General features: G+C 38.5%; 2 protein-coding genes across 8 annotated transcripts in view; one reads left to right on the plus strand and one right to left on the minus strand.

Annotated features, from left to right (window-relative positions):
- The window catches only part of cep72 (centrosomal protein 72), a 20,379-nt gene extending 17,998 nt beyond the window's left edge, over nucleotides 1-2,381 (plus strand). For 2 of the 6 annotated variants that reach the window (XR_012391451.1, XR_012391453.1), the window contains exon 15: nucleotides 1-400. This exon is cut by the window's left edge and continues 631 nt beyond it. The gene's annotated coding sequence lies outside the window, so the exon portion shown is untranslated. The other 4 variants (XR_012391455.1, XR_012391459.1, XM_073924975.1 and 1 more) reach the window with 4 other exon arrangements.
- Nucleotides 2,382-3,131: 750 nt separating this feature from the next.
- Nucleotides 3,132-15,000, minus strand: part of tppp (tubulin polymerization promoting protein) — a 36,053-nt gene continuing 24,184 nt past the window's right edge. The window contains exons 4-5 of one of the 2 annotated variants that reach the window (XM_073925596.1): nucleotides 12,633-12,786; nucleotides 3,132-7,202 (exon numbers count right to left, since the gene is read on the minus strand). In XM_073925596.1, coding sequence (XP_073781697.1) covers nucleotides 6,996-7,202; nucleotides 12,633-12,786 — 361 coding nt within the window. In that variant the 3' untranslated portion in view covers nucleotides 3,132-6,995. The remainder of the gene's footprint in view (nucleotides 7,203-12,632; nucleotides 12,787-15,000) is intronic. The other variant, XM_073925595.1, reaches the window with a different exon arrangement.

Raw genomic sequence — 15,000 nt, forward strand, 5'->3', positions numbered from 1 at the left:
AGTGAATTGAGTCATTCTCTTTAGCGAGTCAGTGATTCATGAATCAGTTAGAATGATTCATCAAATCATTTTGAATCTTAACACTCCTACAAACATGATTAATGATGATTAATCAATGAATTATTTTGATGCTCCAAAAACATGTCAAATATTACAGAATTAAATTAAATTTAAATTGCTTTCGCATTCCGAATGAATTGAGTCATTCTCATTAACGAGTCATGAATCACTTACGATGATGCATTGGCCAAGCATTTTGAATCCGAACGCTCCCACAAACATGTCAAATATTAGGGATTTTTATTTTGAAAAACATTATTATTAATATTATTTTTGTTATTCGCTAAATTAGCTACATATTGATTTTGCATTCTGAGTGAATAAAGTCATTCTCTTTATCAAGTCAGTGATTCATGAGTCAGTTAAAATGAATCATCATCAAATCATTTTAAATCTGAATGCTCCAAAAACACGTCAAATATTAGAGAATTAAATTACATTAAAATTTATTTTGCATTCTGAGTTAAATAAGGCATTCTCTTTAGCAAATCATTGATTCTTTAATCAATTTGAATGATTCATCTTCAAATCATTTTCAATCTTCAGTGAGTCAATGATTCATGAATCACTTCGAATGATTAATCAGTGAATCATTCAGAATCTGATTGGAATCTGACTGGACGGCTGACAGAAGAGCCATGTGTAAATGCGTGGGAACCCTGCAGTTTGGCTGTTGTCCAGTGTGTTCAGATGGCAGTGCGTTTATAAATAATCCCCAACACTAGTCATGGTAAAGGGAATGTATTGATTTAGACTCATGCCACACCAGCATTAGTTACAGCATGTCACTTCTCATGTAAACATTATTCTGTAGGCAGAAACACTGCACGTACTAATACAAAATAAAACAGCAAAGTGCCTTGATATGACAAGTTAAATATAATAACAGTGCTTTTCAAACTAAAACCACAGCAGATTACGAAATATCTTGGAATATCTGCAGATTTAATCAGCATAATAGGTTTAAATATGTGCTAATAAAGCTTTGAGTTGGCAGAAAGATCATTAAATACTAAATATATACAGTGCTCAGCATAAATGAGTACACCCCATTTTGAAAATGCATATTTTTATGCATAATTTTATTAATATATATTGGTGCATTTGAACAAAACAGATTTTTTAAATGGATATATTTATTATAATAACATTTTAGTGACCAAAAGTCTTTAGAAATAGAAAGAAAATACATTTAAATTCATGCAAAAAAATATTATAAACACAATTTTATATAATTTTTTGTTTCTTATGATTTTTGCTATTTTATTTAATATTTTTCCCTAATATAAAGACTTGTGTCTTATTTTTAGACTGTTTATCCTAAGCTATTTTGTTAGATTAGCTTCAGATTTGGCTTCAGTACTGCTTAATCTAATGCATATGGATTAATATAATATTATAAAGCTTCCTATAGAAAAATATGAATGTAAAAGGGAGATTTGTGAAGGGTGAACTCATATTTGCGGAGCACTATGTATTAAAATCTACCAATTATTTAATTTTTGTCATTTAATTTGGCCAAAGCTCTTAGTTGTGATGAGTTTTATGATTATATTGAGGCAAGACGACATAACAAATGATGCATTTGCTTTAAGATACAGATGAAAAGGTTAAATTAATAAACGGCTGATGTTGTTTCCTTTCACATAATAGTTATTCAATCACTCCACGATTAAAACAAACAGGCAGTGTTTCATAGAGAATCATCATAAATACATAGTTAAGCCATCAACCCTACAAAAACATCGACCAAACTACTAGATATACAATCTTGAGCACCAGCGGTCAGTTCTTTATCATGGTTGGACTTCAGTTTTAGATCAAACATACAGTATAAGCGATGCAAACTGAATATTGATATAGTTTAAAAAAGGCCACATGATGCTTTGTAATTGTCCTAAGAGTCCTAAAAGGCATTCAATTATTTTTTTCTCTCGTTTTCTTGTGATCGTGACTTAATTATGGGATGTTAATCTCTGCTCTGTCCACTTCTCATGTTAAAAATTCAACTTTGCAGTTTAACAAAGTGACTTTTAGTGACATTTTTGTAGTTTAAAATAATATAACGTGTCGGCGCCAATAGCCTAGGTTAGTGTGTCAACACATAGCACCAAGGTGCTCGCAGCGACCAGAGTTCGATTCCCGTCTCGAGGTCCTTTGCTGATCCTTCCCCTATCTCTGCTCCCCACACTTTCCTGTCTCTATATCTCCACTGTCCTATCAATAAAGGTGAAAACCCCTAAAAAATAATTATTTAAAATAATATAACGTGTAAGAAATGATATATATAGAGAAATAAGTGTGTAAAATAACAGAAAAAATACAGGCAGTTCATCACAAGGTGTTTATAGTGTAATATACAACACCAACCCAAGCAATATAGCACTTTATACAACAGTTCTGTCTGGTTCTCGAATCTGATTGGCTGAAAGCTGTGAGATATTAAACTAATATCAGCACTCGCACAGCCTCTTCACCCTTGTGTATTACTCCGCCCACTTGAGTGGCAAGCAGAGGACTACAGTTTGACAAATATTGCAGCTGTTGGACAATGTAATGTACTTTTGAGGTTTTCAGGCGACAATGTAGTTGTTTAGATGGCAAATATGCAGTTTATTTTGTTTTGGCAACTATGCAATTTATAAGGATAGTGCCTATATGAAAATATATATAATTTCGGAGATTCAGTGAGTGTGCGGCCATTAGCCTATCATACTGAGCAGAGCACTGATGGTTGATGTTCCACCACAAGGTGATTATTTCTCAGACTATAATCGTACCACCAAAATTTATAATCGTTTAAATCCCTAGTTTGACATGCCCCGCCCCCTTTAAGATACTTCTTATTTGATGCGCATAAGCTCAGCAGCTCTCATTAGCAAAGCTGTGATCAAGCAAAACGCTATTGGCTGTTTTTTAAAAAGGGGAGGGGCTACTCTATACTCCTTCCCCCCACCCCACCACAATCTCTTCTTATTTTGGTTGAGATGAAGTCCTACTTTAAATAAAAATGCACATTTCGAAGCACTTCATGTGACCTTTAAAGCATAAACAATATTAACAGCATCATGTGGCCTCTTTAATAAAGAATAATGACTTTAAGGAAGCAGGAAAAGAAGCATCAGTCATATTTGATTCATCATTATGTATCTAAATGTCATTGTGTGCAATTTATATTTGTACGAATAAATTTAAATATATTTTCTCTCAGGCCTGAAACATACTCTACAGGCATGACATAATGGTTTGATTATCAGTTAATGCACTAATTTGGCAATATTATGGTTTGCAATAATTGGCAATAATATGGTTATTTGCTATATTGTGCAAGCTGACGTTAAGTATGTCTGCACATACCAAACAAAAACAGATTTTGTGAGAGCAAAAGCATTGATTACATGATGAAGATTCTTAAAATAGAGTCTAAATTAAGCTATAATTCATGGTATGAAAGCGTTTGATATCTGAAAGTTACTCTTCAACAAATGCAGTCTCGTTTCTAGTCCAAATATATCACAAGTATTAAATCAAGAAGCACTTTCTGGACAAAGAAAAAAATATTGTGTTGTTTTCACGGTGGCTCTGTGGTTAGCACTGTTGCCTCACAGCAAGAAGATCGCAGGTTTGAGTCCTGCCTGGGTTAGTTGGCATTTTTATGTGGAGTTTGCATGTTCTCCCCGTATTGGTGTGGGTTTCCTCCACAGTCCAAACACATGCGCTATAGGGGAGTTGATTAATTAAATTGGCCGTAGTGTATGAGTGTGTATGTGAATGAGAGTGTATGGGTGTTTCCAAGTACTGGGTTGCAGCTGGAAGAGCACAGCTGTGTAAAGCATATGCTGGAATAGTGGGAGGTTCCTTCTGCTGTGGCGACCCCTGACGAATCAGAGACTAAGCCAAAGGAAAATGAATGAATGTTTACAGAAATAGTGAGTTTTTCCTTAAAACAAGCAAATAATCGAGAGGGGTCTGGCTGCAGACCTGGTGCAGTGCAATCTGGGCTGCATCCAATGCTTTTTAATGCGCTCACCTAACCCCACCCCTAACCCTACCCGTCACAGTGACGTCACCAGCTCCATTTGAGTGCACTGTGTCTGACATTGATGCAGTCTCAGCTTGCATCATAAAGGCTGCATCCAGATACTATTGAAATAATCTGCCAGTGGTGTAAATAAAATAACATTACTTGACTTAAACACTGGCAGATTATACTGGAAAAGCTCTGCAGTAATTCTGAAAACAGCACAGTGTTGTTTTCCTTGTCCAGAAAATGCTTCTTGATTTAAATATTTTTATATATTTGATCTAGAAACAAGACAAAACCTGCACATTTGTGCAGTGTATAATATATTTCAACAATATCACAGGATCAGTGGTAGACACTAAATTCAATGCAAGTTGCTTCAGATGAAATCATCAGCAATGTGCATTAAAATAAAAGATGAACAAAAAAGTACACTTAACCTCTTAAGGCGCAGGGTGTTTTTTACATGCATTTTTTATTTTTCTTTGCTATTTGGGCTTATTGTAACCTAATTAGAATCAAACCTAAGTATCATCTTTTGATATGATGTACTTTTAGAGAAAATGATGTCCATATGTCGACTCGTGGTCCCAATTTACGTAAAACACTTTTTCCTGAATGTTTTGTAATGCATATTTAACATAGAGAATTTTTTGAACATGTTTTGACTATCAGAGAGTAAAAACTATTTTTTATTCCCATTTTGGTCAGTTAAAAACAGTGTTTGGGACGTTTCATATGCTGTAAAACAGTTGCAGGATGACACTGTATGTCTGTAACAAAATGTAAAACATTTAAAGTATTTTAAATAGTCACTTCAGAGCTAAAATGTGCTGTCCACGTATGTGGACACTCAAGCCCTAGCAGAGTAACGACACAATTATTAGCACTCCAGTGAAATGATAATACTTCCAAAGTGCTGCTTATCAAAGAGATTTCTTCAACATATTTCTTTTTCAGCTTAATAGTTTTAATAACTCATCTGCCATGTTGACAGCACATAATATTTGACTAGATAATCTTCAAGACACTAGTATTCAGCTTAAAGTGACATTTAAAGGCTTAACTAGGGTAATTAGGGTAAATGAAAGGCAAGAGGGCGATGCAGTGGTGAAGTAAGTAGTGCTGTTGCCTCACAGCAAGAAGGTTGCTGGTTTGAGCCTCGACTGGGTCAGGTGGCGTTTCTGTGTGGAGTTTGCATGTTCTCCCTGCGTTCGCGTGGGTTTCCTCTGGGTGCTCCGGTTTCCCCCACAGTCTAAGCACATGTGGTACAGGGGAATTGGGTAGGCTAAATTGTCCGTAGTGTATAGGTGTGAATGAGTGTGTATGGATGTTTCCCAGAGATGGGTTGCGGATGGAAGGGCATACGCTGCGTAAAAACGTGCTGGATAAGTTGGCGGTTCATTCCGGTTGGGCATTGTTATACATAGTTAAATTACTTACATTAAGGGTTGAAGTTTATATATTTTTAGAAATAATTAAAAAATTTGAGTCCTTGAGAAATATTGTTGCACGTCCTTGTAAACCAGTTGCACTCATATTCATAGCCATTCCTGTCATAGTCTTAACATGACCATTAGGCTGCTGTTTCGACCTTTGAATGGATACCATATCTTCTTTCATTTTCTTTTCGGTTCCTTTATTAATCAGTGGTCAGCGGAATGAACCGCCAGCTTATCCAGCACATGTTTTACTCCAGCTGCAACCCATCACTGGGAAACATCCAAACACATTCATTCACACACATACACTATGGAAAATTTTGCCTACTCAATTCACCATGTCTTTGGACTTTGAACCGGAGGTAAGCCACGCCAACATGAGGAAAACATGCAAACTCCACACAGAAATGCCAACTGACCCAGCTGAGGCTCGAACCAGCGACTTTCTTGCTTTGAGGTGATCGTGCTAATCACTGCGCCACCGTGAGGGCCCGGATATCATATCTTTCTGTTTCTAATTAACCTTTTTGTATCATGATTAATTGTTATTACAGTTCATGCATATGAAATGGTAAATGACAAGTGCTCTCTATACTACATCAGCATGTCTGTTTAGTTTGGTTTTATATCATGGTGGGTCTTCAAATTGATTGTATTTGTCTAGGTCGGACCTGGAATGTGAAGTTTGCGAACGCCTGCTGTAGACATTCATTAATTTATTCTCCTTAGACCCTTATTAGGTCGTCACAGCAGAATGAACCACCAACTATTCCAGCATATGTTTTATGCAGCTGATGCCCTTCCTCCCTTTACTGGAAAACACGCATACACACTCAAACTCGTACACTATGGCCAGTTTAGTACATCAATTTCCCTATAGCGCATGTGTTTAGACTGTGGGGGAAACCGGAGCACCCAGAGGAAACCCACGCCAACACCAGGAGAACATGCAAACTCCACACAGAAATGCCAACTGACCCAGACGGGGCTTGAATTAGCAACCTTCTCACTGTAAGGCAACAGTGCTAAAAACTAAGCCACCGTGCCACCCGTTATAATATCCTTGCTCTGTTAAACAGCACTCTGGAATTATTTAAAGAATAAATACTTTCACTGGAGGATTTGTTTTTTGCAAGCTCAGACTTGCACAGTTGAAATGTTTGCATGTAAAGCATATTTCAGGCCTGACTCCACTGCATCTTTAAAAAAAGCCCCAAACATCGAAGTGAGCATTTGATGTCAATCTCCAGAGCAATACTGTAGTCACTTTCCTCTTGGCATCATGGGGGTTTTGTTAGGAACGTACCAGCTGGTGACGTCGGATGTAAACAGCGTTCCAGTTAATAGAAATAAAACACTTATAGGAAGAGGAACAGGTTATTCACCAGGGGGGGATAAACAGACGTACCCTCAATAGAAAATGGAAAAATCCCTTTGTGCTTTAAATCTTCTGCTGCTGCTGGAGGATCTCACAGGGGTTTCTGAGGAGGCTTCTGGGTTTTCTTCTCGTATGAGCCTGCATGCTTGTATCCAGAGACGTATCCAGATGTGTCCAGCTGCTCCACGCGGCCGGCTTTCCCCTTCCCGCGGCCCGTCTCGTCGAAACGCTCCTTGTGGGAGCCGGTGAACTTGCTGGTGTCCGTCAGGCGGGAGACGGTCGGGGACGCTACGGCTCTCTGAGAGTCCACAAACAGACACATTTAGATGGAATTAATCCACACGTTATCAGTTCTGTCTTTTCCTCATGAGTTGAATAGCTGCGCCTCTGGGTGAATTACAGTTAGTGTGAATTTATTTTATTTTTTTCAAGTACTTGTTAATAATTTTAAATGACTGGTAACCCCGCCCCTAAATGACTGTTATCTCCGCCCCAAAGGACTGACAGCTCTGCCCTAAATGTCTGATAGCTCCACCCTAAATGATGGTTAGCTCCGCCCCAAATGACAGTTAGCTCCACCCCAAATGATAGTTAGCTCCGCCCTAAATGACTGTTAGTCCCGCCCTAAATGATTATTAACTCTACCCAAAAGGACTGATAGCCTCGACTTAATAAAATATGCAAATATATTCTCAAGTTCTGTATTTACATGTGCGCATTTCTATAATAACTAATAAATACATGCAAATATATACTGAAATACCGTATATGTGTGCATTTATACATTAACTAATTTATTTTCTTCTACTTATCTGGGGTCAGGTTGTGGGGGCATTCTCAGGAGGGAGCCCCGGACCTCCCTCTCCCCAGACACATCCTCCAGTTCCTCCGGGAGGATCCCGAGGCATTCTCAGGCTAGCCAAGAGACATAGTCCCTCCAGTATGTCCTGGGTCTTCCCTGAGGCCTGGGGACAAGCTTGAAACACCTCCCTAGGTAGGCGTCCAGGAGACATCAGAAACAGATGCCCGAGCCGCCTCAGCGGACTTCTCTCGCTGTGGAGAAGCAGCGGCTCTACTCCGAGCTCCTCACGGGTGACAGAGCTCCTCACCCTATCTCTGATGCTGTGTTCACACCAGACGCGGAACGCGCGGATAAATCACGCTATTCGCGCGTAAATAGCCGCGTGAACATTTAAGTTTACTTGCTTCATCCGCGCGTCAAATTCACCTCAGAACAGACGTGGATTCGCGTGATGGGCAGGGCTTCTGTCTGCTTGGTGACTCTAGCTTCATAGCTAAATGGCCAACATGGATTTTATGAAGAAAATAACAGTGTTTATGTGCTTTATGAAGACTGAAAAACAGCGTCGATACGTTTAGGGTCGTGTCTGAGTCCACTACATTCTTTCAGAGGTGCATCCAGCTCTGTGAGCTCATAAACTCCTCCAGAAACTGAACCTGGATGACGGAGGCTTTCAGCGGAGCTTCTGACTGAGCCAAGCCGAGTTTGATGAACTGTTGTCGGTGAAGGCAGGAGGATTTCCCTCGGAACTCCGACAACAGGTTCTACGTCACAATCACGCCCCCACAAGAGCAAGCTTCTGATTGGTTAACGCGGCGCGAATGTACGCTGAAGTTCAGATTTTCGAAATCAAGAGATTCGCACAAAACGCTCGTTAAGTGCGTCAAACACGCAAAACGCTCAATTCGCCCGGTGCCATTCGCGCAATTTGCGCCATTCGCGCGTATCGCGCCGCATGATGTCTATTCGTGCGTTTGCATTGACTTAACATGTAAATCACTCGCGCTTGACGCGCGTGCCGCGTCTGGTGTGAACGCAGCATGAGGGTGCGCACTGCCACCCTGCAAAGGAATTTTGGCTGCTTATATCCGAGATCCTTTCAGTCAAGACCCAAAGCTCATGACCATAGGTGAGAGTAGGAACGTAGACTGACCGGTAAATAGAGGTTTGCCTTTCGGCTCAGCTCCTTCTTTACCATAATGGACCGGTACATCGACCGCATTACTGCTGCTGCTGCACCGTTCCGCCTGTCAATCACACGCTCCATCCTTCCCTCACACATTAAAAAAACCCTAAGATTCTTCAAATCCTCCACCTAGGGTGAGGACTTTCCTCCACATTTTTCCGGTGGAGCACCATGACCTCAGACCAGGGGTCGGCAACCCAAAATGTTGAAAGAGCCATATTGGACCAAAAAAAGCAAAAAACAAATATGTCTGGAGCCGCAAAAAATGTAAAGCCTTATATAAACCTTATAATGAAGGAAACACATGCTGTATGCATCTATATTAGACTACTATAAAAATGACTAAGTTGGCTACAAATACATAATGAGCCTTCATGATTAAATAGCCACTGAAATCAGGTGGTTGGTGTTTATTCCGTTGTCATTTAAACACTTCAGCACAGCCTCTTGTCTTTCAGTGGTATAATTTGATCATTTCTTCTTGCGGCCAATCAGAGTTCACATGCATAAAAGCGCGTTGAATATCGGTCACATCACAGACAATTGAGTATGCTGGCACTGAATTAATGTTCTTGGTTTGCTGATCGGTGATGTTACTGCAATTTTAATAGTCCTTTCCTTCACTGTCTTAGTGGAGAAAGGTATATCTTTATTTTTTATATTATCTTGGTTTTGTTTTTTAAGTCAAATAGGTGTTTTAATATGTTTATGAATGACTCCTTCATGTAGTCACCATCTGTGAACGGTTTTCCATGCTTTATTATCTCCCGGTTTGTTTACAACAGCCACCTGCCTGGCATCCCGCCCTGCTGATAGAAACGTGTGTCGCAGGTTATGACGCAAAACTTTGTTGACAGAAATGTTAAAATTAAGTATTAATTCTACACACTTTTACAGCATTTGAATACGTTAAAAATGTTTGTCCTCCTATAGAAATCATATTAAAAGAGAAAAATATATTAACCTCCCCCATCTTTTTCCATTTTCAAACATTTTTGAAAAAGCTCCAGGGAGCCACAAAGGCAGCGATAAAGAGCCGCATGCGGCTCTAGAGCCGCGGGTTGCTGACCCCTGCCTTAGACTATAGGTGCTGACTCTCATTCCTGCCAAGTCACACGCTACAGCAGCCTGCCCCAGTGCATGTAGAAGGTCCATGTCGGATGAAGCCAGCAGAACAGCGTCATCAGCAAATAGCAGAGATGAAATCCTTTGGTCCGGACCCCCTCTAGCCCAAAGCTGCGCCTAGAAATTCTCTCCATAAAAATTATGAGCAAAACCAGTGACAAAGAGAACCCTGCTGGACTCCAACATGCACTGGAAACAAGTCTGACTTATTGCCGGCAATGCGAAATAAACTCCTGCTCTGTTCATACAGGGACCAGACTGCCCTTAACCGAGCGCCTCTGACCCCATACTCCCAGAGCACACACAGAATGCCACAAGGGACACGGTCGAATGCCTTCTTCAGGTTCACAAAACAAATGTGGACTGGTTGGGCATGCTCCCATGAACCCTCGAGCACCCTAGTGAGGATATAGAGCTGGTCCAGAGTACCACAACCTGGACGAAACCCGCATTGTTCCTCCTGGATCCGAGGTTCAACCATCGGCCGGATCCTCCTCTCCAGTACCCTTGAATACACATTTCCAGGGAGGATAAGGAGTGTGATCCCCTAATTGTATTATCTAATAAATATATGCAAAGACGGTCTGGGATGCTACAGCACTCTGAGAGTCCAGAAACAGAGAGAAACGTAGATGGAATTCATCCACACATGATCAGTTCTGTCTGTTACTCATGAGTTGAACAGCTGTGCTTTTGTGTGAAATTTGTATTCTTTTTCAAATATTTGCCAATAATTTGTAAATGGCTAATAACCCCGCCCCTAAATGATTGTTAGCCCTGGCCTAAAACTCTATTAGCTCCGCCTGAAATGACTGATAGCCCCACCCTAAAAAACATGCAAATATAAACATACACTCAGATAAAATATATAAATATGCAAATATATACTTAAATATCGTATTTGCATGCATGTGAGCATTTATATATTAACTAATAAATATATGCAAATATACTCAAAATCCATATTTGCATGCACATATACATACATATATATTAATTAATATACACAAATATATACTCAGATACTGTATTTGCACGCATGTGTGCATTTATATATTAACGAATAAATATATGCAAATATATGCTCAAAATCCATATTTGCATGCACATGTGCATACATATATATTAATTAATATACACAAATATATACTCAGATACTGTATTTGCATGCATGTGTGCATTTATATATTAACGAATAAATATATGCAAATATATACTCAAAATCCAGATTTGCATGCACATGTGCATACATATATATTAATTAATATACACAAATATATACTCAGATACTGTATTTGCATGCATGTGTGCATTTATATATTAACGAATAAATATATGCAAATATATACTCAAAATCCAGATTTGCATGCACATGTGCATACATATATATTAATTAATATACACAAATATATACTCAGATACTGTATTTGCACGCATGTTGCATTTATACATTAACTAATAAATATATGCAAATATATACTCAAAATCCATATTTGCATGCACATGTGCATACATATATATTAATTAATATACACAAATATATACTCAGATACTGTATTTGCATGCATGTGTGCATTTATATATTAACGAATAAATATATGCAAATATATACTCAAAATCCAGATTTGCATGCACATGTGCATACATATATATTAATTAATATACACAAATATATACTCAGATACTGTATTTGCATGCATGTGTGCATTTATATATTAACGAATAAATATATGCAAATATATACTCAAAATCCAGATTTGCATGCACATGTGCATACATATATATTAATTAATATACACAAATATATACTCAGATACTGTATTTGCACGCATGTGTGCATTTATATATTAACGAATAAATATATGCAAATATATACTCAAAATCCATATTTGCATGCACATGTGCATATATATATATTGATTAATATACACAAATATATACTCAGATACTGTATTTGCACGCATGTGTGCATTTATATATTAACAAATAAATATATGCAAATATATACTCAAAATCCATATTTGCATGCACATGTGCATACATATATATTAATTAATATACACAAATATATATTCAGATACTGTATTTGCATGTATGTGTGCATTTATATATTAACGAATAAATATATGCAAATATATACTCAAATGCCATATTTGCATGCACATGTGCATACATATATATTAATTAATATACACAAATATATACTCAGATACTGTATTTGCACGCATGTGTGGATTTATATATTAACGAATAAATATATGCAAATATACACTCAAATACGGCATTTACTTACATGTGAGCTATAAATGCACACATGCATGTAAACACAGTATTTGTGTAAATATTTGCATATTAATTTATAAATAAAAATATATGTAAATATATACTTCAATACTTTATTTATATGCATGTATATAATAACAAAAAAATATATGCAAATATATAGTCAAACACCATATTTACATGGTTGTGTGCATTTACATATTAATTAGTAAACACTAACAGAACATTAATATAAAGTGTTACCATAATTATTTATTTTTAACGCAAGACTTTTTATGATGAATTACGCATTATCAGGTCATTATGATCAGCATGTGAGCGCAGCTCTTTACCGTGACTCCTGCAATGACGGGGGATTTTCCTTCGATCATCTTGTAAACCTCCTCGGCGGCGTCTTCGCTGCTCTTCTCTTTGAAGCGTTTTCTGGCCAGCTCCGCCAGCGCCTCTCTGAACTGGCTGTAGGTAATAGTGCGGGCAGACTTGATCCTAGAAAACAATGAGATGAAGCCAAGACAAGCGGCTGATAAATTCGTCAGTATATATTGTGGCATGAAACATAAACACAGAGTGAAGCAGAAACATGCAAGGCCTGATTAAAAGAGCTTCTGTAAACACAAGACAAACACTGCAGATCGCCTCTGACACTGAAACAGAGCATGTCAAACCTCACACAGCTTTTCCAGGAAATTTTATCTTGGCAGATTTAGTGTTTTGGTTTAAATGTAAATGTTTTTAACTCTTAAATGAAATTAAATACATTTTAATTTATATTAACCTCTTGTTTGCAGTACTATTGCAGCTGTAGTTGTAAATAACTGGATGAATAAGTTTTTATCTTTTCTAATTTCATATTAATTTCTTTTGTCACATCTTTGTGTGATTTTTTTTTTATCATAAAAACATCTTCATAGTTTTTATTCATTTTAAATGTAGTATTTGTTACGTCAGTACTTTAAATAAACACTTTGTATGGTTTAGTTAACATAATAGCCCACAGTTTAACTTGACTTACTAAAATGAAAATTAATATGTATTAAATATATACACTCACCAGCCACTTTACTAGGTACACCTGTCTAACTGCTCGTTAACACAAATTAGTAATCAGCCAATCAGATGGCAGCAGGTTAATGCATTTAGGCATGTAGACATGGTCAAGACGATCTGCTGCAGTTCAAACTGAGCACCAGAATGGGGAAGAAAGGGGATTTAAGTGACTTTAAACGTGGCATGGTTGTTGCTGCCAGACGGGCTGCTCTGAGTATTTCAGAAACTGCTGATCTACTGGGATTTTCACGCACAACCATCTCTAGAGTTTACAGAGAATGGTCTGACAAAGAGGAAATATATTAAGTGAGCGGCAGATCTTTGGATGCAAATGCCTTGTTGATGCCAGAGGTCAGAGGAGAATGGCCAGACTGGTTCCAGCTGATAGAAAGACAACAGTAACTCAAATAAGCACTCGTTACAACCGAGCTCTGCAGAAGAGCATCTCTGAACACACAACACGTCCAACCTTGAGGCGGATGGGCTACAGCAGCAGAAGAGCACACCGGGTGCCGCTCCTGTCAGCTAAGAACAGGAAACTGAGGCTACAATTCACACAGACTCACCAAAACTGGACAATAGAAGATTGGAGAAACGTTGCCTGCTCTGATGAGTCTCCATTTCTGCTGACACATTCAGATGGTCGGGTCAGAATTTGGCATCAACAACATGAAAGCATGGATCCATCCTGCCTTGTATCAGCAGTTCAGGCTGGTGGTGGTGGTGTTAGGGTGTGGGGGATATTTTCTCTGCACACTTTCGGTCCATTAGTACCTATTGAGCATGGTGTCAACGCCACAGCCTACCTGAGTATTGCTGCTGGCCATGTTCATCTCTTTATGAGCACAGTGTCTCCATCTTCTGATGGCTACTTCCAGCAGGACAACACACCATGTCATAAAGCGTGAATTATCTCAGACTGGTTTCTTGAACATGACAATGAGTTCACTGTACTCAAATGGCCACCACAGTCACCAGAGCTCAATCCAATAGAGCAGCTTTGGGATGTGGTGGAATGGGAGATTGGCATCATGGATGTGCAGCCGACAAATCTGCAGCAACTGCGTGATGCTATCATGTCAATATGGACCTATGGCAGTGGGGTCCATCCCAGTACTAGTAAGGTGTGCCTAATAAAGTGGCCAGTAAGTGTAGACTCATTAAAACACTCAACTCGAAGAACTTGTCGAATAAAATAAATACAAATTCAAAGTGCAAAATAAAAACAAATTAAACTAATAATAAATTATAATAATGAAGCTGTTATGGTAGGGGCTGCATGGTGGTGCAGTAGATAGCACGTTTGCCTCACAGCAAGAAGGTCGCTGGTTTGAGTCTCGGCTAGGTCAGTTGGCGTTTCTGTGTGGAGTTTGCATGTTCTCCCCATGTTCGCGTGGGTTTCCTCCGGGTGCTCCAGTTTCCCTCACAAAGTCCAAAAAACATGTGATATAGGTGAATTGGGAAAGCTGAATGAATGTGTGTGGATATTTTCCAGTGATGGGTTGAGGCTGAAAGGGCATCCGCTGCGTAAAACATATGCTGGATAAGTTGGCGGTTCATTCCGCTGTGGCGACCCCTGATTAATAAAGGGACTAAGCCAAAAAGAAGATTAATGAATGTTATGTTAGGTAAGCGTGCAACAGTGTGAGGAAC

This window comes from Danio rerio, chromosome 16 (genome assembly GCF_049306965.1).
Source record: "Danio rerio strain Tuebingen ecotype United States chromosome 16, GRCz12tu, whole genome shotgun sequence".
Classification (NCBI taxonomy): domain Eukaryota; kingdom Metazoa; phylum Chordata; class Actinopteri; order Cypriniformes; family Danionidae; genus Danio; species Danio rerio.